This window comes from Pan paniscus, chromosome 9 (assembly GCF_029289425.2).
Source record: "Pan paniscus chromosome 9, NHGRI_mPanPan1-v2.0_pri, whole genome shotgun sequence".
Taxonomy (NCBI): domain Eukaryota; kingdom Metazoa; phylum Chordata; class Mammalia; order Primates; family Hominidae; genus Pan; species Pan paniscus.
This window is the reverse complement of record NC_073258.2, coordinates 7,445,953-7,473,679: the sequence shown is the minus strand read 5'-3', so window position 1 is coordinate 7,473,679 and position 27,727 is coordinate 7,445,953. Positions and strand designations below refer to the sequence as shown.

The 27,727-nt window shown below is 36.4% G+C and overlaps 3 protein-coding genes across 3 annotated transcripts in view; all 3 read right to left on the bottom strand.

Moving 5' to 3' along the window:
* Positions 1 to 3,881: 3,881 nt before the first annotated feature.
* Positions 3,882 to 5,689, bottom strand: LOC100972846 (olfactory receptor 51G2-like). Its single transcript, XM_003819022.4, has one exon. The coding sequence runs from the start codon at positions 4,815 to 4,817 to the stop codon at positions 3,882 to 3,884; it is 936 nt and encodes a 311-aa protein (XP_003819070.3). The 5' UTR covers positions 4,818 to 5,689.
* An 8,713-nt stretch (positions 5,690 to 14,402) lies between these two features.
* LOC100972490 (olfactory receptor 51L1) lies at positions 14,403 to 25,165 on the bottom strand. The gene is made up of 3 exons (XM_057299026.2): positions 24,583 to 25,165; positions 22,363 to 22,464; positions 14,403 to 21,131 (listed from the first exon to the last, which is right to left on the bottom strand). The coding sequence occupies exon 3, from the start codon at positions 20,970 to 20,972 to the stop codon at positions 20,025 to 20,027; it is 948 nt and encodes a 315-aa protein (XP_057155009.1). The 5' UTR covers positions 20,973 to 21,131; positions 22,363 to 22,464; positions 24,583 to 25,165; the 3' UTR covers positions 14,403 to 20,024.
* A 2,217-nt stretch (positions 25,166 to 27,382) lies between these two features.
* The window catches only part of MMP26 (matrix metallopeptidase 26), a 280,854-nt gene continuing 280,509 nt past the window's right edge, over positions 27,383 to 27,727 (bottom strand). Inside the window, exon 8 of the mRNA XM_003819020.6 lies at positions 27,383 to 27,695. Within this exon, the coding sequence (XP_003819068.2) occupies positions 27,667 to 27,695 (29 nt within the window). The 3' untranslated portion in view covers positions 27,383 to 27,666. The remainder of the gene's footprint in view (positions 27,696 to 27,727) is intronic.

Genomic DNA, 27,727 nt, shown 5'->3' with positions numbered 1-27,727 from the left:
TAAAGACAAATACAATAAGGTCTCACTTATATATGAAATGCAAAAAATTCAAACTCACAGAACTGGAGAGCAGAACAGTGCTCTCCAGGGACTTAAGGGGTGGGGGAAATGAGGAGGTGTTGGTCAAAAGGTAGAAATTTTCGGTTATAAGTTTAAAAAGTTTTGAGGATCTAGTGTATATCATGGTAGCTATGGTTAATAATACATTATTATCTACTTAAAACTTGCTAACAGAGTAGATCTTGTGTCCTCAACACACACACACACACACACACACACACAAATGTGTGGTGGTGGTTGTGTTAGTCAATTTGATTGTAGTAATAATTACAACATATATGCATCTACTACATCATCACATTGTACGCCTGGTGTATGCATAATGCTTGTCAATTATATACAGCTGAAATAAATTATCCAACTCCACACTTTCTACAAGATACAGCTTTAGAATTAAAGATACAAGCTGATTGAAAGCAAAAGAATGAAAAAGTATATATCATGCAAATAGCAAACACAAGAAAGCTGGATTGGCTATTCTAATATCAGACAAAATAGAGTTTAAAACAAACGTAAGTGATACTGGAGATAAAGCGGGTCATTTTACAGTGATATAAATGTCAACTCATCGGGAAAGTACAGGAAATTATAACAATTATAAACATATATGCAGGTATTAGCAGAGCAGCAAAACATATGAAACAAAAATGGACATAAATGAAGGAAGAAATAATTCAAAAATAATAGTCGAAGACTTTTTTAAAATTTTATTTATTTACTTACGTATTTATTTATTGAGAGGCAGGGTATCACTCTTTCACCCAGGCTGGAGTGCAGTGGTGCAACTGTAGTTTGCTGCAGCCTCAAACTCCCAGGCTCAAGGAATTTTCTTGCCTTAACCTCCTGAGCAGCTGGGACTACAGGCATCTGCTACCACGCCAAGCAATTAAAAAAATTTTTTTTCTTTATTTTTTGTGGAGGCAGGGTCTTGCTATGTTGCCCAGCTGGTCTTGAACTCCTAGCCTTATGATATCCTCCCACTTTGGCCTCCCAAAATGTTGGGATTACAAGCATGAGCCACCATGCCCAGGCCAAAGACTTTAATGGATAAAAATAGATTTCAATAATAGACAAAAATAGATAGAATAACTAGACAGAATATCAACAAAGAAGTAGAAACATGAACAACACTATATAGCACTTCATTCAACAATAGAATATACATTTTCTGTAAGTGCACAGGGAACATTCTCCAGGATAGACCGTATGTTACACCATAATAAAATTGCAATACATATAAAATGACATAAATAATTAATAAATAAGAATAAAGTATATTCTTTGACCAAAATGGGATAAGATTAAAAATCAGTAGCAAAAATCACAAATATGTCAAAAGTAAGCACCACACCACCACAGTAATCAATGAGTCAACCAAACTGTGAGGAAATAATACTTTGACACTTTCATAATTCAAACTTTTGTTTTAATAAAAATAGTGGCAAAACATGTCAAAATTCATAGTATGCCTCCAAAGCAGTTTTTACAGTGAAATTTATCATTGCAAATGCTTGTGTTAAGGAAGAATAAAGATATCGAATCAATATCCTAAACTTCCACCTTAACATTCACAAAAGAAGAGCAAACTACACACATGGAGGGAAGTAAACTTTAAAGATTAGACCAGAAATTAATAAAATAGAGGATAGAAAAGCAAAAACAAAATTAATAAAATCAAAACTTTTGGCTTTACATTGAGTCAGAAAAAAAGGGAAAATTAAATTACTAGAAAAATTAATTAAGGGAAGGCATTATTACAAACATTATAGAAATTAAAAATCCAAAGGAATACTATAAAAATCATATAATACTTAGATAAGATGAAGAAATTCCTAGAAAGATGCTAGCTACTGAACCTGACTTCAGTAAGTAGAAAATCTGAATGGACCTGTACAAGTAAAGATATTGAATTAGTAATTAAAAAACAAAAATTACCAAAATAGATGAGTTCAGGTTTGGATTACAATCCAAGGTATAAAATAAATATCCAGAAGTCATTATTAATATAAATAAAGGATCGAGTAAATTAGAAGAAAGGGAAAAATCTCTCACACAATAATTTCAAGTAGATATCTGTCCTCATGGTTTCCCACTCTTTCAGTGTAGGCTTTGCAAAGTGACTTCCTTTAAAAAAGTACAGTATGAAAAGAGGGACTTTTAAAAAGAAAAAAGGTTAAGTTGACAGTGGAGAAACATGGCAAATACTACCCTAGTCATGAATAAAGTCATCATCAACAGTGATGTCATGTTGCTAATATGTATTATTGATATGACGCAATAAAATGGTATTATTCCTCTATGGTCTTATAACCTACTCTAATAATGAGAAAAGCATCAGAAAAATCCTGACAGAGGAACACTTTACAAACTGCCTGTTAGTAGTCCTCAAAAATGCCAAAGTAATTGAAGACAATGAAAGAAGACTGAGAAACTTTTACAATTAAGAGTAGTCTAAAAAGACATGATGGCTAATGCAATGTTATATCCTGGATTGGATCTTGGAGTACAAGAAGAATATTAGGAGAAAAACTAAAAAAGTTCTGAATAATATGCATCTGTGGTTAATACATTACCATTGTTGATTCACCAATTGTCAAAAGTGTATTCTACTGATTTAAGATGGTAACAATAGGGGAAATTGAGTGCAGGATATTTGAGAACTCTGTACCATATTTAACTTTTTCTGTAAATGTAAAACAACTGAAAATAAGGTTACTTTAAAAGAAAAGCATGGTTAATAATGCAAAGGAAAATGGAAGTTTAATCAAGATGTGAATGTTGAATTTACTAAAAAGTAGAGCACTAGAAACATCATAAACTGCAAATCAGTGGAATCATGAAGATGAAAATCAGACCACAGCAGATTCAGGTTTGAGAGGGAGGTGATGAAGTTGAACTAAAGAGTATATACAATTCTTTGAGGATACTTTCTTGTGCTATATAAATTAAAAACGGATATTTCACCTGATCATTTTAATTGAAAACAAAGCTTTCTTAGCATAACATCTCAGAATTTTCTAATAATTAAAATCTGTATCTATATGAATCTTATAATTAAAGATGAAGACTAATCTCTAAAAAACATGTTAAGCATTTCAGTGCAGAATGCCATTGGGAACACAGAAAAGGACGATCAGGACAGTGTATGTACAGGAACATGGGAAATAAACTGTATTCCTTCTCGCTCAGCTTATAAGGAACACATTTTAAGATGTAGAATGACTTGAGACTGTCATAAATAATTGAGAAATGTACTGAAAACCCAGGTAGAAAAAATAGACAGCAGTCTAGATCTCATAGATTCTCTACTCCTCATAGAAAGCCCTCTGTAGATTCCTACATGCAAAATCATCACTGTTTCTGCTTTATTCCAATCGGTCCAATTAATTTGGTCCAACGTTTCTTTATTCTACACTTCTAAAAGTCTGCTAAGTTTTATTCGTTCATCATCTCTTTTTGGTATGAGGTTCTTCTGCTGGAAATATTTTTTTTCCCTGAACAGAGGATCACAACTTGTATTTAAATTTTTTTATATTAGGTTAAAAGGCATAGGAAAACTTTTGAAATCTAAATCTTTCTCAGATATATTGAGGACCTTCACAGTGTATAATGAATAACTTCACCGTAAAATAGAACTACACCTTTATTCTCTATATTGGAAAATATACAGATTTATAATTATTTAGGTTTAGGTCTAGTATCTTAAAGTCAAAATATCATTGGTAATATGTGAATTTAAAATTCAACATTATATGAAATCTTCTCACAAATATATGGGGAATGGAGGGAAAGTTATGTTTCAGAATCTCTGTCATCTACACTTATTGTTTCTTGAATTTATTGAAGATTCTGTCACGAATCTGCTTGGTCTTAACACTGTAGACAATGGGGTTCACGAGAGGTGGAACCAGCAAGTAGACATTGGCCATCAGCACATGGACAATTGAGGAAGCATTCTGTCCATAGCGATGGATCATAGATAGCCCAATCATTGGTGTATAGAAGGTGAGTACAGCACAGATGTGGGAGATGCAAGTATTGAGGGCTCTCACTCTCTCTGCCTTGGAGGCTATACTCAACACTGTGCCCAGGATGAGGACATAGGAGAGGAGGAGAAGCACTGAATCAAGTCCCATGGAACAGATGACAACCACGAGGCCATAGATGCTGCTGACTCGACAGTTGGATACAGTCGTCTTTATGGGGTCCTGGTGCAGGCAAAAGGGGTAGGAAAGAATATTGACATCATGATATTGAAGCCTCTTCAAGAGGAAAGAAGCTGGAAAGACCAGAGCCAAGGCCCTTCCAGCAATTGCCAACCCAATCCCAATGATTACATCATTGGTTAGGACGGCTGCATAGCGCAAGGGTTCTCGGATTGCTATAAAGCGGTCAAAGGCCATAGCCAAGAGTACAGCTGACTCAATAATCGAAAAAACATGAATGAAGTACATTTGGACCAGACAAGCATTGAAGGAGATCTCCCGGGCATGGAACCAGAAGACACTGAACATGGTAGGTAAGGTAGTGGTAGATAGGCCCAGGTCAGTGAATGCCAGCATTGACAGAAAGTAATACATCGGTTGGTGGAGGGAAGACTCAGTTCTGATAATGAAGAGGATGCTAATGTTCCCGGCAATTGAGGTGGCATAAACCAAGAAGATGGGCAGGGAAATCAAGTCATATCTGCTTTCAAGGCCTGAGAGGCCCGTTAGAAGGAAGCGAGGGTATAAGGCAGAACTATTGAAGACAGACATTGTGCTAATGGATGAACCTAGAGTCTAGGTGAGGAAACAAGAATATGGAAAATTAGGGTAAAAGTCAAAATTGTAGCAAGAAACAATACTTTAACTTATGCTGCTCTGTGTTTAATGATTTTGATCGTGTCTGTGATCATTATATTTAATTACCCCACCAGTTATTTATTATTTTACCGATTAATTTAGTTTTCTTCACTGCATTTATTGAGTTTTTTGTTTGTTTGTTTGTTTGTTTGTTTTTTTAGATGGAGTCTCGTTCTGTCACCAGGCTAGAGTGCAGTGACGTGATCTCAGCTCACTGTCACCTCCACCTCTGGGGTTCAAGTGATTCTCCTGCCTTAGTCTCCTGAGTAGCTGGGACTATAGACGTGCGCCACCATGCCTAGCTAATTTTTATATTTTTAGTAGAGACAATGTTTCACCATGTTGGCCAGGATGGTCTCAATCCCTTGGCTTCGTGATCCCCCCACCTCAGCCTTCCAAAGTGCTTGGATTACAAGATTATTTTTTTAGAGATGAGATCTTGCTATGTTGCCCAGGCTAGCATCAAACTCCTGTTCTCAAGCAATCCTCCCAACTCAGCCTTCTGAGTAGCTAGAACTACAGGTGCACGCCACTGAACATGAGAACATATTTTATTGAAGGAAATCTGGTAGTGTTAAAAAATAGAGAAACATATAAGAAATGCCATCAAATATGTACAAACTAGTGGACAGACAGCTAAAGTTAAAATTAAAAGTTAAACATTTTGAAGTTGATATTTAAAAAAAAAACATGATTTAAAACACAGAAGAGACAACTAACCCCATCCAGGCAGGTCAGGGAAGATTTACTGAAGGAGATTCTTAAATTAGGTCTCAAATGACAAATACTAGGGGGATGGTATAAAAGGGCTGTGATGTACATCCTGTACTGATTAAAATCCATGTAAATACAGTAAGGCATTAGAGAGTATTACAAATTTAAGTAGCTACAATTGAGTAAAGCTATAGGATAGATGGCTCTTCATATGGTTCTTGAAGCTAAGGTTAAAAAGAAATGAACCCGAATTTCTGAAGGAACTTGTGTGTAAATATGAGAAGCACGGATATAATCTTAGAGGACACAAGGCCCTAATTGTAACAATAAACAACTTGACCAGATTTATAATATATGTATGTCAACATACAATCAATGCTAACAGTGCTCTAAAGGCTGACAAGAGAGAAGGCAGGGAAACCTGTTAGGAGACTATTGTAGTCATTAGAAGAAGTGGATGAAAGTGAAATCTAACAGTGGGTATTATGAGGAATGAATAGGTATGAAATTTACATGGGAAGAAAAAATAACATCAATAACGTGGATCATCATATGCAAAGAGTGAGAAAAAGAAAGAAATCCAGAATAGGTTTATTTATTTGATAATCTTTTTCCTGTCATTTATTAAAACAAACAAAGACCTGCCTAGAAATTTGGTGAAGCCAGTGGGCCAGATAATTCCTGTTTGGTTATGATAAATTTGAGGTGTGTGGAAGAGATAGTGATATGTTTTTCTATAAAAACAAAGAAAGAACACAATGCCAAGTTATAGAAAGAGAATAAAAGATTTATGTGCTCAGGGCTCAGTTACCACAATACATCAGATGAGCTGTAGGAAATAGGCAGATATCACCATGAACTGGAGAAGATAGGCATTACAGCCAAAGCCCTAGAGACCTGTTACTTAGCATCATAATGGCCACCCCATTCCAGTTACTCTGGGCACAAAACATCAAGAAAATGTTTATCTAGTGTATTTGATTTCAAAGTTTTTCCAAAATTTACATGATCCATTCTCCAAACTACCCTTCTCCACAAATACAATCACACTTCATTGTTTCCCCTAATAGACATAATTAATTATAAAATAACTAATTCTGTATCATTCTACAGAGATGACAAGTATTATGCAATCTGGTATACTTTTGATGAGCAGATACAAAATGAAGAACAGAGGAGAGTTATTTTACATATTCTCATCCTACATTTAGTGATTTATATACTATACTAGTTATAGAAAATAACGGTCTTTATACACCTCCTTCACTTTCCCAGATTTATATGTTATAAACTTCTGGTCTGCTTCATCATTGAATGCTAACTATGTCATCACTTTGGCACTCTCACATAATTATTTTTTCTTTCTTGATACCCATCATCAAATCTTTCAGTGGTCTTCAGCGTCTCTATCTTGGCTAGGCATGCCAGGTCTTCCCTCTTAAATAACTCTTCCCCACTTATTTTTATGAAAGTGCCTGGCTTAGGGTAGTCATAATCTGACTTCTCTGTGTAGACACAGGCACTCAACTCTCAGTAGCTACATCTCTAGATTCAGAGAAAGTCAGATGACAACTGTTATTTACTACCTATTTGGACAGGTTACTAAACCCCTTTGAGTATAAACAAACTGGCAATTGTATTACTTTATATAATACTTAAGAGATTCTAGCAAACGTATGTAAAGTGCCTGGAACAATATCTAAGATTTAGGAGATACTTTGGACTTAACGGAAGCAAATTGTTAATTAAGATGCTGAAGTAGCCATGCTCTTAGGCATATCAGCCAAACACAGCAGTGATGCAAAAGCAGGGGCTGTCTGGAGTGCCCAAGTTATCACATGTGAAGATATTATCTCCCATGGCTTCTCTTAAGAATTATCTTATACAAACTAGTGGACAGAGGGCTAAAATTAAGATTCCTTTTTTCCCTCTTAATATTGTTAAGTGTGTATGCTATATGTAACAGCAAGATACAGGAGGCACTCAAATCATCATCAACTTTATGATCATCAACTTCATCAGTTTTAACATTACAGTTTTTAGTTAATATCAGGGAGTAATATTTAGAGAAAACAGGGATTTCAATACATAGGTTTCCACTATAGGTGTTACATATGCCTAGAAGTGAGTTTGCAATGGTAATCCCTTCCCAGAGCTCTTCTGAGCAACTTTTGAAGAGATTAGTCTGACGCCTTTGGAGGAAGGTAAATCTATATCTCTGACCTATTCTAGAGCAGTGATTTCACATGGGTAGAAGTCATTCCTACTTTTTGACCTTTATTTACACTTCCTGGATTCTTCAAATATATAATGTAGTAATCTCTTAACAATTTTTCTCACCTCAAAGCCTTCCTGCAGGCACACCTGAGCCCTCAAGTGCAGACAGCCTCACCCTACTGCAGGTTGGCTTGGTTTCCAGTCTGTCAAGCTTAGAGACTGCTTGTAGGTTAAGAAAGCCACTGAAGATGGGCATAGAAGAAGAATAAAATACACAGGGTATTCTAAGGCAGATAGTTCTTCAAGGAAGCATAGATGTTCTGAGTAAGGCATCAGTCTCTCCCTCAGTAACTCCGAAGCTGAGATAAAGCTTTTTTGCCTTTGACATTCTTGACTTTACCCAGCTGTGTGCTTTATCGGCACTACTGTGCTTTAACTACTCTGGCCTGTTGCCCATCTTGACTAGTCCGTTCCCCCTGGACCACTTTTTTTTTTTTTTTTTTTTTGTCATTACAACCTCTAGGGGGAATAACTAACATCAGTGCTGAAAGAGCTATTTCTCCTGCTCGAGGGCAAGCGATGGTCATGCCAACTTCCCAATCCAGGAGTCCAGATTAGGAAGTAATTGAGAAGTATTCTGAGGATCACGTGATAAAGATGAAAAAAATGGGCTTAGTCGATCAGAATGACGTATTAAAAAAGTTTGGGCTCTAAGTAACCAGATACAACATTTACTAGCTGTTGTATGCTGAGAAAGTTATTCTGTATTTAGGTCAAAATTTTTGCAATGATACACTACGACATACATTGTTGAACTGTTGTAAAAAATATAAAATCGTGTGTAAAGTAGAAATTCATCGCTCAAAAGTCATGCTTTTGATAGCACTTATAAATTATAAAGGGGTATGGGATCCGCATGCAGTTGGTCTATAATACTCAATTCTTTTACCAGCCACTGGACAGAAGGGTAAACATTCTACCATCATCATCCTGCAACAACTGCTACTTGCACTGGCCCACAAATCTGCCCCTGTGCATTCAATAAAAGAAAAGATGAAGATGTGATACGATACAAAAAGTTACACTCCCTTATTGTCACTATCTAGCAAAGACATAAATCCCTCCAAAGTATAATTGTAAAGGGCGTCTTATCTATTCATTCAAAAATTACACAGGTAATAGAGATGATCATGGAGAACAGGTTTGGCAAATCTCCTTCAATTTAGATTGAAATCCAACACTTTGCTTGTCCTCTTTCTCAATTGCACTTCACATTTTGCCACTAAAAAATGTATCTCAGTTATGCCATTGATGTTTCTTGATGCTTTTTTTCTAATTTTTTCAAAACTCATGATGTAATTAATCAATATGTTTCTATCCACAATATAAACTGCCTCTAAGATTCATCATTTTTGTTTCCATTTTCTTCAATGCCAGATCAATTCAAGTCATTTCCAATAAAATCTTGATTCAGGAGAAAATGACTTTATAGTGGTTTTTAGGGATACCACAGCTGCCTCATACAACACATTTTCTTATCAGTCTATCAAATTTGACTTTTCTAGCATTTTATGTTATGGTATTTTCCTTCTCAAAAGTCTTTAATGTTTTCACACACTTTTATTAGATTTTTCTAATATTTACAATAGACCACTATTATAATAGAATTAATGGCCGAAACACCAAACACACATCAATCAATCAATCCTTAGCAATTATGTTTAGAGGAAACTTCACATAGTCATTCCACTGTGTGTGAATATAAGTAGGCCCCATTAACATCTAACATTTTACAGAAATCAAGCATTATGGAAACTTGTGTAATATAGTTTAACCCGGCCTTTTCAAACATATTTTATACAGACAGCATTTATTAACATCTGAAATTTGTGTTCTGCAGAGATCAATTTGGAAATGAATGCCTAGAAAATGTTTGGTTTAAGGCAGTGATTTTCAAGAAGAAGGATTTTTGCCTCAAAGGGGTGTTTGACAATGTCTGGGGCCATTTTCAGTTGTTGTAATTGGGAAAGTGTTACTGGCATGTCATGTGTAGTTGCCCAGGATACTTCTAAACATTCTACAATGTGCAGGACAGCGACTCACAACAGAGACTCAGCCAGGCCCTGGCAATAGTGCCAATGTTGAAAAACCCTGTTTTAAGGAGAGAAAAACAAAACTACACCAAAAATTAAAATTCTGTATTTAAATCTGTGGGTAGTATGAAGGCCAAGCACACTAACTCTGGACCAACTACAGTAAAGAACACTGTAGATCCGGCCGGGCGCGGTGGCTCAAGCCTGTAATCCCAGCACTTTGGGAGGCCGAGGCGGATCATGAGGTCAGAAGTTCAAGACCAGCCTGGCCAACATAGTGAAACCCCGTCTCTACTAAAAATACAAAAAATTAGCCAAGTGTGGGTGTGCGCCTGTAATCTCAGCTACTCGGGAGGCTGAGGCAGGAGAATCGTGTGAACCCGGGAGGCAGAAGTTGCATTGAGCCGAGATTGCGCCATTGCACTCCAGCCTGGGTGACAGTGCGAGGCACCATCCAAAAAAAAAAAAAAAAAAAAGAACACTGTAGATAGAGAGGTTCCTTACCTTTGAATTCCAATTCTGGCACTTAACTATCTGTGTGACTAAGAAAACTACTTAACGTCTTTTCACTTCTTTTTCTTTGTTTATGAAATGAGTTTCATAATAATTTTAAGCAACAGGATTTTTGTAAATATTCAATGTGTTAATAAATGTATAGCATTTAGAATGTATTAAATAATCAATAACAGATAATCAAAAATTGATTCCCTTTTCCTTTAAGACAGGGTTGTTTTAAAATTAGTTATTATTAGTATTTTGTGGGTGTGCCAATTTTGTGACGCCATATTTTGAATCCTGAACTGAAACTTCTCTCAAAGACATTGACAAGTATTTTAAAGGGTGCATCAAATTTTATAGCCATTAAATAATTCAAACATAAGATTACTTTCTCTGGATCCAAACTCATGAGTATCAAAGAGCTTTTAACCATGACTTGGATTTCCATGCATATATCTTTTAAGACAGCAAACATTTTTCCCGTGGGAAATGTGTGTCTAAGTTACATTTCACACATTAATTTAATATGTGGGCATTCTGAAATATGCATTTTTTCAAATAAACTTGGGTTTTGAGATTTAGCTTTCTTGGCTTTGAAAAGGTAAAACAACTACAAGAAAATATGAACAAGAAAAGCCATTGACAATCGGTCTAATGATATTTTGCCCCTTATTTTCACCTCCATCGAGTTGAATAAGACTTAGTTTAAATGGTAATTTACTCTTTCTTCTTGAAGATTTATCACTGATTCTATATACCTAAGGTATCATGATAACACCATTCTCCCAAATCTCATTCAATCCCATTATTTTTTATCAATTTTTATTATATAATTATATTAATGGATCTCTTAGTAAAAATTTATAAACCTTGTTGACTAAGCTGATGAGAAAACAAACAATTATATGTAACATTTAAGAGTAAGATTTCTTTATCAATAAAAATGATTGAAGTATATTAAAATGGATACATTGAGATATTTCTTTTTTAGATTTTAATGTCATCCACACTTTTAAAATATCTTGTTATTAATTCATAGTATAAGAAAGAGTAAGCTAATGTTTGTGTGTGTTTGTGTGTGTGTGTGATCTGAGAAGCTCTTGTGTGGTCACAGAAAGACAACATCATCATTAAGCCCAATTCAGAGTTCATGTGGAGGATGCATGCAAGTTGGCATGTTAATGGAGAGTGGCATGGTTTAAGATGTGCAAGTCTAATTACTAATTGGGAATTGTTTAAATTTTATATCCTAATACTGAACATTTCTTAAGGTACACTCTTAGTTATAGAAATGTGCCATCTTTGTGAAACCACCTTTGCAAAAATTATACAGTGGCAACGTTATGGCAGCGAAAGAGATCTGATTTAACCAACCCCCATCTTGCCTTTATTCTTCAGACTTCCCTTAATCATTCCTGGGCTTGGGTCAAGCTAACTTTGGAAGACATTTATAGTTAAAATAGTAATAGCCCTTCCCCAAAACTCAACCACCTTTGTAAAGTTAATGAGAGATCACTAGTCTAGGAGGATAGAGGAGCCTGAATTCTGCTAAAGTGTAGACATAAACAATTGCCAGCCATTATTCTGGAGGTCGCAAGACTTACGACTTCCTTAATTACTCTTGCAGATAACATCACTATTATACAACCTAAAATTGGCCTTTTGAGATATCTTTTCAGGCTTTTTGCATGTGTGATGACCAGTGGCTCCTACATGTGCCAATCACTCCTGTGGCCCCACCCAGAAATGACTCAGGCTTATGAGGACCATTTCTCATACCCCTGTGATTGCACTCCCAACCAATCAGCAGCAGGCACCCATTGCTTAGCCACCCCTCCTCTTCCTCCAAACTACCTTTGAAAAACCCTAGCCTCCAAATTCTTAGGAAGGCTGATTTAAGTAATAATAAAACTTTGAACTTCTATTTAGCTGGCTCTCTATGTAAAACTCTTTCTCCATTGCAATCCCCTGCTTCAATAAATCAGCTCTATCTGGGCAGCAGGCAAGAAGAGCCCATTGGATGCAATGTTACGTTCGCTGAATCTGTTCGTTCATTGAGACATAATATAGTCACAGGATTCAGTGCTATGGGGGATAGAAACAGAAGTTCTTTCCTGAAGGAGCTTTAGTTGAGCAAGACCAAACAAATAAAGCCTCATCATTACTTACAGACAATATTGCTGAACTGTATGCAAAATACTCTCACTACAAGTGATGAGAATCAATAAGTTAATTGATCAGGGTAGGTAGATATCTTTTTTATATCCAAAAAACATATGCTTATATCCAAAAGCAAATAGAAATTGAAATTGAAAGTATAATATTTATAATGGTGTTGAAAATACAGAGACCTGAAAACCTAGTAAAAGAAGTACAAGACTTCTGAACTTAAAATTTCAAATATGATTGAGAGAAATTTAAGACACTTTTTTTCAATCAAGGGAGGTACTCTGTTTACAGATTAGAAGACTTCGTATAGTAAGAGTGGCTAATCACTTTAAACCAGGTTACAAATTGAGTTCAGAATTTTGTAGAAATTTAATACCTTATATAAAACTTAATATAGAAACACAAATACCGCATTAGTTCATTTTCTTACTGTTATAAAGAACTACCCTAGACTGGGCAATTTATAAAGGAAAGAGTTTCAATTGACTCACAGTTTAACCATGGCAGGAGGCTAAGGGGAAGCAAGGTACCTTCTTCACAAGGCGGCAGAAAGAAGAAGTGCTGAGCAAAGGAGAAAGAGCCCCTTATATAACCATCAGATCTTACGAGAACTCATTCACTATCATGAGAACTACCTGTGGCAAACGGCGCTCATGATTCAATTACCTTCACCTGTTCTCTCCCTAGAGCTGTGGGGATTATGGGGATTACAATTCAAGATGAGATTTGGGTGGGACATAAAGCCTAACAATATAATTCTGCCCTTGGTCCCTTCCAAATCTCATGTCCTATTCACATTTTAAAACCAATCATGCCTTCCCAACAGTCCCACAAAGTCTTAGTTCATTCCAGCATTAACCCAAAATTTCAAGTCCAAAGTCTCATCTGAGGCAAGGCAGGATCCTTCCACCCATGAGCCTGTAAAATCAGAAGCAAGTTAGTTACTTCCTAGATAAAATGGGGGTAGAGGCATTAAGTAAATATACTCATTACAAATGGTATAAATTGGCCAAAATAAAGGGGCTACAGGCCCTATGCAAGTCTCAAATCCAACAAGGAAGTCATTAAACCTTAAAGTTTCAAAATGATCACTTTTGACTCCCACTCCACTCCTGGTACAAATTTACTGTATTAGTTCATTTTCATTCTGCTATAAAGAACTGCCTGAGACTGGTTAAGTTATAAAGGAAACAGGTTTAATTGGCTCACAATTCGGCATGGCTGGGGAGGCCTCAGCAAACTTACAATCATGTCAGAAGGGGAAGGGCAAGGAAGGCACCTTCTTCACAAGGTAGCAGGAAGGAGAAGTGCCAAGCAAAGGGTAAGGAGCTTCTTATAAAACTATCACATCTTGTGAGAACTCACTCACTATCACAAGAACTGCATGGGGGAAACAGCACCCATGATTCAATTACCTCCACCTGGTCTCTCCCTTGACATGTGATGATTATGGGGATAATGGGAATTACAATTCAAGTTGAGATTTGAGTGGGAACAAAAAACCTAACCATATCAAATACCAACATAGTTAAGGGCATTTGAACAAGTAGCCCTCATACTGTTGGGCTCACACTACCTTATAACAAAACCTACCATAAAATCATAATTAACAACATTCATGGGTTAGCAGAATGATAGAAAATTACGTCCAATGGAACAGAAGAGAAATATGAGAAATGGACCCAAATATATACATTTTCACCATATGACAATGGAAGCACTGTGGTACAGGGGATGAATAATGCTTTATTCAATAAATGATTGAAAACCAAAATGAGTCACTGAGGCATAAGTCTCAATCACTGAGGTTTATTAAGCCAGGTTTAGGGCACTTCTGGGAAAAACAAAAGCCACCGACACATCTGTGGCTATTTCCACAAAGGTTTTCAGGAAATTGTGTATTTATCCATTTCCTTAAAAGGGGGAAGGGGGAGGCATGTAGGTTGGGCAGTAGGGGAAATAGTTACATTCCTGAGACTTCAGTTAGTGTTCAGTAAATCTACATTTTACGTAAGATAAGGTGAATGTCTGAAGCGAGAAAGGGAGTAAAGGAAGACTCAATTATGTAGCCGTCTCTGGGTAGGTGAAGAAAATGAATCTTGACTCTTTTCTGCACCTGGGAAGATAAACTTGTAAGCGACATAATCGGTGTGGAGTTTTAGGAGCTAGACCTGGATTGTGGACCTAAATTTACAACTAGCATGTCCTTGTTTATGGGAGGCAAGCAAAGAATTTACTTATGAATGATCTGTGGGTAGCCCTTCCCAGATGCCTGAGGCCATTTACCTTTCCAATCTGGCTGATATATAATGTTAGTAACAGTTATTCATGTGGAAGAGAGTGTTGCAATGATTCAGCTTCAGGACTTAGTCTTTACTTCTGCACAAGTTTGGGGGGTCCTTCAATTTTTATTTTCTTTTACATAGTTCTGACTGAACTATGTATTCATATCAAAAAATATGCCTTGACCTTACCTCATCATTCATAAAAATAAATTCTACATGTGTTGTATTTAGAAATATCAAAAGGAAAGCCTTACAACTTTCAAAAATTACACAGAAGGACATCATTGATAATATCAGCAAATGTGTCAGTTATTTATTTATTGTCCCAGTTTCAAATATAGACTTCATTGCTTACTCTGCCACAATGGAACTGGGCTCAATGGACATTTTTTCCTTCACAGATTCATGATGTTAAACTTGGCCAGCAGAGGGTGCTGCAGGGACACTTGTAAGAGAAGTTCGTGTGTACTTCTCTTTGATTATTCTCTCTCTTCTACCAGAGGCGTGTAATGAGAAATATTTAGTAATACTCATCCTATCAAATTTCAACAATACCCATATGGCTAGACTCTTACTGAGTCTTGCAGTTACTCTGGGGACTGGCTTCCCAAATAACCTATTTGGACCCTGGAGGGGTGTTTCCAGCTTGTCAGTCCAAACTGTGATTTGCTGCCCACCTGTACTTCAAAGGGGGGTTATCATTTGCTTGCCAATGCCAACTATAGTTCCCTGCCTACAAGCCTCAGCTCACCTGGTGCTTCCTACTGCTCAGTCCTGAAAAGGAATCTTAGTCTCTCAGCCTTGGTTCACCTATACCCCACAGAAGTGTCTTTCTTAACACATGCAATGTAATGACCTTTTCTGGCATCCAGGATGCTAAGACTATGCATTCTCAAATGAAGTTTCAACCTCGGGCTTGGGGAGTACCTTCCCCATTTTCCAAGTTTGTTTTTTCTTTCAATATTCTCTCTTAGCTCTAGGGTATTACTCAGCGTTGTCTTTACCTTCTTTAAAGTTGATTTCCTTATGAAATTAATAAGTATTTGTATTTATAAAGTCTATTCAAATTACTGTGTGATTTTTGTCTTCTGACTGGATCCTGAATGACAGAATAGGCAAATATCTCCTTAAAAATACACAAAAGCACTAAACATAAAAGCAAATTTATAAGTTGGACTTAATTAAAGTTAAGAACATTTCTAGTCATCAGACATACTATTAAGAAAGTACATAGATTGTAGAAGACGGTTGTATACATACATCTCACAATGTCAACTTGAATTATAGGTTATTTTTAGTTCTCCAGGCTTACACACTGTGTTTGATCTTCCGCTTGAAACTTAAGAGATTTAAAAACCATGGATATTTGCTCTTGAATTCTCATCCTGTTTCATCTGCCTGAAAAAAAGGAATCCTTGAGAATTTTATTTTATCTTTCTATGTTACAGGTAGTTAGGCATGAGTGGGGCAGGAAAGGGCTCTAGCTTACCCACTAGGAATGTTAGGCAATGGTTGGGCAATTATCACATTGCCTCTCTAAAAGTGATAAATTGGCAGCCTGCGCCAGGGAGAGGCCATTTCCTGATGGTCCACACCTGTTGCACTAAACTGCTAATAGAATGCAGATGCCAAAAGGAAGTAACTTTCCAGACATGTGCATTAAGAGACAAAATGAAGGAGTATGACCTTCTGAGGGCACACCACCGAGAAAGGGAAGAAAGCCTCAGATGGGCACGTGTACAACTTCCTAAACGCACTGTGCATGCTCACTTCCTAAGGGTAAGGAGGGCACTGTGCATGTGGGGAGCCCACTCTAAGGGAAGGATCACGGGAAAGGCGCCAGACTATAAAGTCCTAGGATTAAGGTTAAACACAGCACTTGTCCTTCAATTTACCCTTGGGTCTCTTCCAAGCGTACTTTCCTTTTTTCCTCTTCTAGAGCATTTTTAAATAAACTTCCACTCCTGCTCGAAACTTGCCTTGATTTCTTTCTCTGCCTTATGCCCCTCAGTCAATTTCTTTCTTCTGAGGAGGCAAAAATTGAGGTTGCTGCAGACCCGTATGGATTTGCCACTGGTAACTTGAACACCTTCCACCAGTAATATATTTGATGTCACGAGACTTGGATATTAGCCACCCCTAACACCTTTACGTCACAGGTTTTCTGAGAACTTCTCATTTCAGGGTTCTCTGGGAAGCAGACTTTGAGGTAAAATTTAGTGTGCAGTTTGTTTAATAAGAGAATCCCTGGGATAATCACCTTAAAAAGGAATGAAAGTGGGTAGGATTGGGCAGAAGGAAAAGTTGACCTGTGAATTAGGCCTGAAGATAGCCTTGTCCAACATCACAGGGAGTCCTGGATATAAAATTGCCCAGTGAAATTCACTGGGCTGAAGGGGCCAGACCTTTCCAACTTTCTACATTAGTCATTGAATGTGTCAGTGGATGACCCCAGGCAAGGCTCATTTCTGCAGCTGAGGCAATTCCTGAAAAGGTAAAAAAAAAAAAAAAAATTGAAGGCTTTCTGCTGGACTTACTGCCAGCAGCTGGGGCTACAAGTCTTTCACTGAAATGGGGCTGAAACTACATATCTTTGTCCATCATAGCCCATGTCAGAGCCCTTTTTTTGTGGGAGGAAATGCAAAATGCTTTGGGTAAGTTTTAAGTTAGACTGAAGAATGTTGCTAACACATACTCTTTCTAACCTCTTTGCTTTCTTCATGTTACCTCCTCTTTCTAGAATACCTTTCCCAGTGATGTGTTGGTAAGTGTTTAACCACCCCCTCTCTAAGAAAAAATTTAAAGTCCTGATATATAATGTTTACCAATTTCTGTGGTTTAAATACTTCCATCATAACCAATTTCATTAACCTATATGACATTACAGAGCACAAAAGCAGAACAAGATATGCACAATTGTCTCTTATGTGCCAGCTTTGGTATGCCACTTTATTTCCAACTGTGTTCAACTGGACAAGAATGAATTTGACTCACAATGCACAGTGAAAGTGTCAACTACTCTGATTACTGATTCTTAAATCCTCAAGTAAAATTGACCACTTATTAATATATCAATATTATAAAATGTACCTGTTCCAATAATACCATTGATTACACTTAATTTTACTAACCTTTTGTCTATGTATCTTCACTATTAAACATTCATTATTTAACATTAACGTTATGCATTTTGCTGTTTATATATCCACAGTACTAACAGCAATAACTATAATAGTTATTTCAATTATTTAATGAGTACTCATGATTGTTGGGGAAGACCAGCTGTATAGTGCTGTGATAAGTTAATAGACATGGCCCCATATTCAAAAAGTGTGCTATACAGCTGAAAAGAAAGTGAATTTATATGAAATAATAAAATATCACCCATAAAAACATATCTGTAGTTCATTCTAGTGAAAAGGAAAAAAGTAATGGGTTATCAAAAATAAATTGGTTAAAAACACAATACTGCAGATCCACACAGGCACGTAGAACAAGAGGTAAAAGTATTATTAAAAGATGAGGGTTGAGATTGTGCACAACTCTTAACCCATTCACAAATTAAGACACAAAATCCTGTCCTATAGTATTGAACAGAGTCAACACAATTGCCCAGATGGTTAGACATGTACTGTCAGGCTTTCTTCAGCAATTCCTGTAACTGAGTACCCCATTTTCTTTAAAATATATACGTATATTTTACAATTTTCCCCCTTTTCCCTCACCTCTTATTTTGCTCTTTAGTAATGCAATTACGACCTTTACATTCCTTTCTTTCCACTGGCCAAACCACTTGCAAGCACGACTTCCTTATATTACTCTACGTTTTCTTAGAAGTTCCATAGGCCAGCTGGTCTAGGGGGCTCACGCCTGTAATCCCAGCACTTTGGGAGGGCAAAGTGGGCAGATCACCTGAGGTCAGGAGTTCGAGTCCAGCCTGCCCAACATGGTGAAACCCCGCATCTACTAAAAATACAAAAATTAGCTGGGGATGGTGGCGCAGACCTGTCATCCCAGCTATTCAGGAGGCTGGGGCAGGAGAATTGCTTGAACCTAGGAGGCGAAGGTTGCAGTGAGCAGAGATCACGCCATTGCACTTCCACCTGGGTGACAGAGCAAGACTCAGTCTCAAAAGAAAAAAAGAAAAAGAAAGAAAAAGAAGTTCCATAGACCAAGTCTTAAAACAAACCAAGCACCCTGCCAAATTCTCCCTCACTGGCCAGACTACTGGATGACCCACCAGATGACCCAAGATAAACATCCGTGAGCAAGCCTTATAGACCCCACAAGTCTATGTGCCTTCTGCGTGGCCTGCATACCAAAATTTCTCTTATTAAAACCCTGCTTTCTGCCCAGAATGCCGAAGTGTCTCCTTTCAGTACAAATCTGGCCCTTTCTCATCACTAAGCTCTGGAATAGTAACATTCTTCTTACCACCTTCATTCTTGTTATATGATTTTGCAAGTGGCATCAACTGAAACTATATTTGGTAACACTCCCATGTATCTAACTCAGTATTTGCTGGCAAATTGAGGAAGCTGATAGATCTAGAATAGCAATGAGAGAAAGGACACATCACTAAGTGATGAGATTAGAACTTGCACATAGCAAATGGCCACAGCAGCAGGTCAAAATCCTGTCAGGAACTCAAGTTCCAAACTTGCCCTAAGGACTCAAATTTTTCATAAACAGTTATGACATTGTAGCATGAACAACAAAATACGTGCAGCAGTACTAGTAAAACAGATAGAGATTGATTTCTGAGTTTTAGATAATTAACATGAGAAACAATATAAACACAGTTACATTTAAGAAGGAAAATACTGTTATTATTATCATTAACAACAATGACAACTTAATAACATTAATAATTTTGTATAGTTTTCAAAAAACTTGACTTAGCACATACATTTTCTATTATAAGTCTTGTAATGACCTGGGGACAACGTAAGGCCATAGCTGTCACAATTTGTCCAAAAAAATCCTGAGTTTCATATTGGTTAAAGATTAACTGAAATTACATGTATAAGAAGTGAAAGAATTAGGATTTTAACCAGATGAGCAACACCCAGATATTTTACTTTTCATATACTAAAACAGCTTCCATGAGATTTTCAGTGGAAAAGTTGGAGGACAGAGGTTACTTAAAACCTCCTCCTTAGGACAAACTTGCGGAGAATTCCTAGACGAATCTGCTTTGTTCTGACACTATAGACAATAGGGTTAAGGACTGGGGGAAGAAGAAGGTAGATGTCTGCCATGAGGATGTGGACTATGGGAGACAGATGCTTCCCAAAGCGATGGACCATTGACACCCCAATAACTGGCACAAAGAAGATAAGCACCACACAGATATGGGATACACATGTGTTGAGTGCCTTTAGCTGCTCTTCACGAGATGCAATATCCAGCACAGTATTAAGAATCAGAACATAAGAAAGAAGTATGAAGATTGAGTCCACACCTAGTGTGGCAATGACTACACAAAGCCCATAAATACTGTTGATCCTGGCATCTGTACAGGATAATCTTAGAACATCCTGGTGCAAACAGAAGGCGTGAGAGAGGGCATTGCCATGGCAGTAGTGATAGTGTCTCAGTAGCAAAGGTGTGGGAAGTACAACTCCCAAGCTTCGTAGCGAACAGGCCAAACCAATTTTGCCAATTACACTGTTGGTGAGGATGGTGGGGTAGTGCAGTGGATGGCAGATAGCAACAAAACGGTCAAAGGCCATGGCCAGCAACACTGAGGACTCCAGGAATGTGAATGTGTGGATGAAGAACAGCTGAGCATAGCAAGCACTTGCCTGGATCTCTGGAGCATCCAACCATAACACAGCAAGCATGGTGGGAAGTGTAGACAGGGACATCCCCAGGTCATTCACTGCCAAGATGGAAATAAAGTAATACATGGGCTGATGGAGAGAGGATTCTATCCAAATGACAGACAGGATGGTAACATTACCCATAAATGCTACCAAATATGCAAGACAGAAGAGGATGGAGAGCCAAGAATGAACATACTCCAGTCCAGGAAAACCCCTCAGGATAAATATGGGCTCCACAGCATCACTGTTATTCCAGTCTCCCATAGTGACTTTGAGTAATTCAGCAAATAGTGAGGAATGGTTCGTGTTTTCCTTCCTGATCCCTCAAAGTTATCTCTTTTGAGTACAAATAATGGAATCAGGACAAAAATACATCTTTCGTCTAACCTCACAGAGGAAGGAAGCTGGTATCTCTTGTCGGCCCTATGTAAAAAACATTTCCCAATATTAAGGAGCACAAATTCTGGAACAAAAATGTGGACTACACAAATATGGTCATCTCTGGCAAGAAATACGTTGGATTTGCATCAAAGACACTAAATAATTTAAGCAATGTGAGAATAGAGAAAAAAGAACTTTTACTAATTATTATAAAGATGAAAATAGAGAAAAGTCAGAGTGAATGTCGATGGATTTGTATGAGCTTCAGGCCAATGTTCTTGAGTTAATCAGTTATTGCTTCTAGGCTATCTTTTCATTCATGACAATCGAATTGATCCCATGGACTCAACATAATTTCTATTCAGCTGCATTTTTATTTAAAGATTTATAATATTTAAACATTTTAAATATTTAATATTTTAATAATACAAGATAAATACCCCTATATGAAAAGAGAGCATGAACATAAGAAACAGAATCCATAATACCAGAATCCATAATCCCAGCATGCTTTATTGAGCTGCTATTTAACCAACACAGTTTTGAGCTGTTTAGTATAGCAACTATTCCTGACCTAAAAAAAAATTCACGGTAAAAAAAACTATATACATAGTGTGTGAGTGTATACGCGTGTGTGTGTGTGTGTGCGTGTGTGTGTGTGTTTGTGAAATAAGAGTTTAAATAGTTTGAAAATAAATCTTTAGGCCATAACATCACAATATAACTACGAAAGTCCATTAAAGACATTTCCCTTTCTGCTCTTCCACAAAATGAGAACAATGCATTTAACAGTTATCTATTACACGTTTTCAGTAAAAGAGGTACTTTTCCACTTTATTTCTATTCATTTTTTTGATTGATTGATTTCTCTTTCCAAACGATGCTTTTAATATCCTTTTTAAAAGATCATCAATCAAAATATTAAGTGGTTCTTCATTTTCTGACCCACTTGCACCTACTTCTGTGAACTCATGACAATCCAGAATTTAGGCCTTAAATATTCACTATCAGTGCCTCTTAGAAACAACCAAGCTCTTCTGAGTGTTTCAAAATATGATATTAACATCTGGCTTTACTTTCCCTCAGCAATTTTTATTGTAATAGCCTCCTTGCCTGTGCTGAACCAGTGCTGCCCTTGCTGTATCATACTGTGTTGATGGCACTTGGTACAGCAGCTGAGCATTATGAGATTATCTGCCCCTTCTGTTACCTAGGTCTTTATTTTAACCCTGTCTAGTTCCATTAACTGCCCCTGAGAAAATTATTTACTTACCTTGACCCTTAGAGTCTGGGGCTCATAGACTTCAGCAACATCTCTCTGTAGCAACATCTCAGCAATTCCCTCAACCCTCCTTCTGGACCCTTAGTCTCTGACCTTTGGAAAGATTAAGATAAGACTTAGCCTCATCCTAGAGTAAAAATATTTCCAAATGTGGTCTCAAACTCGTATCACAAGGCTCCAGCTAGCTAGCTGTTTCTTTTTATTATCTCCATTATATTTAATAAAAAGCTTTATTTTAAAAATCCCTTGACTGATTCTTATCTCAGTTTCATACCATGAAGACTGAAAGTTCTTAGATGGCACAACTTAGAATTCCAAAGAGGACTTGATTTAGAATCTCTATCTGAGGAACAAAAGAAAGCACAAAGCCCTCTTCTCCATGTAATGAGAAGGATTTGTCTCTTTTTCTACTTTTACCCAAGTACAGGAATCCTCCATCTTCTATGAGTCAGAACCTAACCTGGTACTCTTCTCTAGCCTAGGCAATCTGAATGAAGCTTTCATTTGAGACCCTCGTCTTAAATAAAGCAGTCAGCTACCCATCAAATTCTTCACACCCAGCAGAGTATGTGTTTAGAGCATTTATTTTTCTTCACCCCTAAGCAACATTTTTCTCTCCAGTCTTCCATATCACTAGCTGACTTTATTTTTTCTTCCTCCTCACTCAGAAAAAATTTTTGACCTCCTGTTGTACAGTTGAGCTCATAAAAATGATATAGGTATTAACATCGAAATAAATAGAACACACACACACATAGAGTGAGAGAGAGGGAGGAGAGAAAGAAAGAAACAGAGAGAGAGAGAAATGAAAGAAAGAAAGAAAGAAAGGAAAAGAAAGAAAAAGAAAGAAAGAAAGAAAGAAAGAAAGAAAGAGAAAAAAAGAAAAAGAAAAGAAAACTGTGGCCACAGTGGAGAAGTAGTTTATTTTACCCCATGCCAGGAAAATATTCCATGTTTTCTCCTTTAATTCTTTCAGTCCTGAAATAAATCATATTTTCTTAAATTCTCACATAGAATGCAAAGAACAAAGTGGATCACTACTCTTTAGAATTCTCTTTCTCCCTGCTTTATGTGCAAGTCCCCTATGTGCAGATTTCGATGTTTAGAAAACTTCAGTTGTAGACTGGCCAATAGATGTGGGGTTAGGACAGGCAGGAATATTTCTGTTTGTAATCCCTATTAATTTTTAACTGTGTATATTTAAGGTATACAGAATGATGTTTATATATATATATGCATATACATAGACATATACATAGTGAAATGGTCATTACTATGTGCCTGTGTGTGTGTGTGCGTGCACACACGTGCATGTGTATGAGAAGAACACCTAAGCTCTACTCTCTTGGCAAATTTTCAGTATACAATTTCTGTGGTTTTAATTCTTGCTCATATTGGTTTATCCCTCACTTAAAAAGAGTCCCCATTTCTACAATATTATTAACTCACTGCTTTATCTCATTGATTTATCCCTCACCTGAAAAGAGTTCCCATTCTACAATATTATGAACTGTGGTCATGCTGTATATTAGATCTCTAGACTTATTCTTCCTACATAACTGCAAGTTTGTATGCTTTGAGCTACTTTTCTGCATTTCCTCCACTACCCGGGCCCCCTAAGCCCCTTTCCAGTTTCTATTTCTGTGTGTACTTTCCCTTTCTTATCCTCTCACTGCCACATCTGTCATGTCTTTCACTTTTTGAAATCTATTTATTGTCTTTTCTCTATTCATTTTCTTTTGACTCTATTTCTGGGTCACTGACAATGATTCTTTGTGGTTCTTTGTTGATTTTAGTACAACTTAATCACACTGAGGTCGAAAGAGAAATAATAGAAAAGAACTGGGAGTAATAACAAGACTGTTTCAAAGGGCAGAGGCATGAATAGGCTTATGTCACACATTCACCTATTCCAGGTAATTAAGGGAGAACTACTGAAGATAAGACCATTTTTTTACAGCCTCTCTAGTATCAAAACCTATTCTCTGCTAATCAGCTTATCGCTTATCTTAAAATCGCGGAAAATAATTAGAACAAGACATTACAATACTGTAATAAATTTAATTTTTTTCACAGATGAGAATAATTTTTTCCTTTTGCATAAATGTTACATCATCTTTCTCATAATTTTACTCTCTTTAGCAAACTATATCCACATACAAAATGTGCTAAAATCTACCAACTATTTATAATTTAAAAATTAACACTTACCTGAAATTTAAACATAAGGCAATTGAATCAATATGCCTAGTTAATTTGCAATCAGTAGCCCATTTCTCAAATGATCCACAATTCCATTTTGTCTTTCTCTGACTAAACTTTTCTTCACTATAGTTAAAGTCATATTTTCTTTCTGTTCCTATGTCTGTGGCTTTTTCTCTCTTTATCTCATTTTATGTGTCAAATTATCTTTACTATCTTTTCTAGTCTCCTTCCTGCTGCCATTTTTTTATATTTTGTTTTTATCTAAATTTGTGTCTTTTCAGCATGTAATCCTCTATTTTTTCCGGTCCCTTTGATTGGCTGTTTCTTTCTTCTAATTTCTCTTTGTGTGTCTGTGGTTTAAGTTGCTGCTCTTACGGGCTAACTCTCACCTGAGAAAACTTCCCATCCCTACCTGAAAATCAAACCTGTACTGATTAAAGATGCTACAATTTTAAGTCTCTATGAACCTCAGGTTTTGAAAACCTTCGACTCTGTGAGTGGTGAGGCTTGAATGCTTCCACCATCTCTATAAATACTCCTGGTGTCTCCTGGCAAAGAAAATTACGGATTGGTGTCAGAGTCTGTTGGATCCCCAGAGATGAAATGGCCATAAAAAGCCCTTAACCACAGGTATGGCAAGAGCATATGATCATAATACTGAAAATAGTAGAAATGCATCCCTGTTTTCATCCACCATTCTTAGTTCTCTAATAGTTTTCTCAAATGAGTGTAAGAAAGTAAATTTATGATAATTACTGTGATCCAGAAGAATACTGAAATTTCGGCTTTAACTAGGGGCACTGTACAGAACAATGATGATGAAGTGCAATGATAAGTCTTTCCATTATAAGGTGTTTACCACATTTCACTGAACAGAGTTATTTATTAGTCATGTGCTTCATAAGCATTTATTAAGCAACAGGGTTCAAGAAGGCATACTAAGCACTTTAAAGGCAAAAGCTACTATCCAGTTCATTGCTGCTTCCTCAGTGCTTGGTACGAAGCATCATCTCCCAACACATTTTTTTCTTTGCATATTGGCTATCCTACCTCTTTGCATTTATTTATAAATTTTAGAAACAGATTATCCATTTCTACCAAGATATACATTGAGACTACTATTGAGAATGTATTGAATCTGTAGATCGATTTGGGGAGAATTTACATGTTTAGAATATAAGATAACTAATCCAAGAACAGGAACGTCAATTAATTAAGGTCTTTATTTTTTCTCAATATTATTTTATACTTGTCTGTTTGGAGATTGCGTATTTTACACTAGGTTTATTCTCACATATTTGGCATTCAATTGTGCTAATGTAAGCAGCATGATTAATTTTTTCTAAATATTTGGGACTGTTACATAAAAATAAAGTTAATTTTTCTTTTTTCAGAAAAGCTGAACTTATTTTTTATTTTTAATAAGTGATCTGTATTCTCTAAGGCCTTATTTTGCACCAAATCACACCTCCACAAGTAATGTCAGCTTCTTTTTCTCTTATTTAAAATCTTCATTATCTTTTTCTATATTTATTGCTTTGTGGCATTGGATAAGATCTCCAGTGCATTTTGGGGAGAAGGGATAAAAATTGTTTTCTTTTCTTTTTGCAGATATCACAGGTGTGGTTAACAACATTTTACCATTAAGTATGTTTGCTAAGATTTTTTGTACCTGCTTTTATCCGAGAATGTTGTCATCCTCTATTGTTCATGTGATAAGGGATTTTGTCAAAAATAGATGCTGAATTTCATAAAATTATTTTGGGTTTATTGAAATTCATGCTTTTATGATACATATTATTTTTCTTTGATATCATGTTAATGTGATTAATTATATTGATTGATTTTCAAATATCAACTTGTCTTTCTGGAATAAACTCAAGTTTGGAATGCCATTTTCTTTTATTTATTGCCAGATTTGGTTTGCAAATATTTCGTTTAGGATTTTGACATCGATGTTCATCAGTAAGCACGGCCTGAAATTTTCCTTACTGTAATGTCTTTGTCATGTTTTGTTATGAGATTGAGATTACACAAAGCTCTAAAATACCTGAAGAAATATTCTTTCTCTTCTCCCTGGGGAGATTTTGCATATGCTGGTATGTTTTTTTTTAATTAAATGGCCATCCCAGGGTAGTTTTAATTATAGGTTTTCTAGTTAATCCTTACAGACAATTCAGTTTTTCTCTTTGTCAGTTTTAAAACTAGCTGTGGAGAGATGTAATTAAGGATTACATTATCCAACATTTATAGGACCATTTAGATCTTCTATTTATTCTTTTACCAATTTTTATAAATTGTATTTATCTAGGAATATGTAGTTTGGATATACATTTTGATATTTATTGGTTATAAGTTATTCACTAAGTACTTTCATAATTTTTCAAGGTCTGCAGTAGTCACACGGTATCTGCTTTTCTCATTACTCATGTTGTTTTGATATGCATTTTCTTTTTTATACTACTAGTGTCACAGTAGATTGACAGTTTCATTGGCTTTTCAAACAGTCAACTTCAGAGGTTAGGTTCTCCAGAAGCAAATACAAAGGGAGAGTTTGAGATGCAAAGGACTTGTTAGGAATTGAGTGTTGATTCAGCTGCCCTGAACTTAACTTTAAGTTAATTGACTTAACCAAAGTTTCATAGCTAATAACTAGATAAGCCATTAAACCAATTGGTCTCCATAACTGGCATATTCAATACAGCATAGAAAATAACATTCCTTAAACTCTACCTGTGTAGTAAAATGCAAAGGTCTATTCCTAATCTTATGCTTTCTTTTCTTGCAGTCCCGTGGCCATCTCTGCCAGAGTTCTCCACTGTTGTGTACACTTCTTTCTTGTTCTGATCACAGTGGTTGAACATAGCAAATGCTGAGACATATCAAATTATGAGGACAAAATATTACTCTTTAAAACAATCTTTATTGTGACTCAGTAGTGTTTTGAGTGTCGGCTCAGCTAACCTGACTAGGTTGCATTCTTTAGGGCTTCATCCTAGCAGTCCTCAAGGCTGCTTTAGTGCTTTCAGTTCTTTGATCCTCCAATAAACTCCCTGAAAGGACAGGTTGAATAAGTCCTCTGTGCTAACACTAAGGCATGTCAGATGAACATTTTTCTCCTATGGAAACAGAAAAAAAAAAACCAACAGTA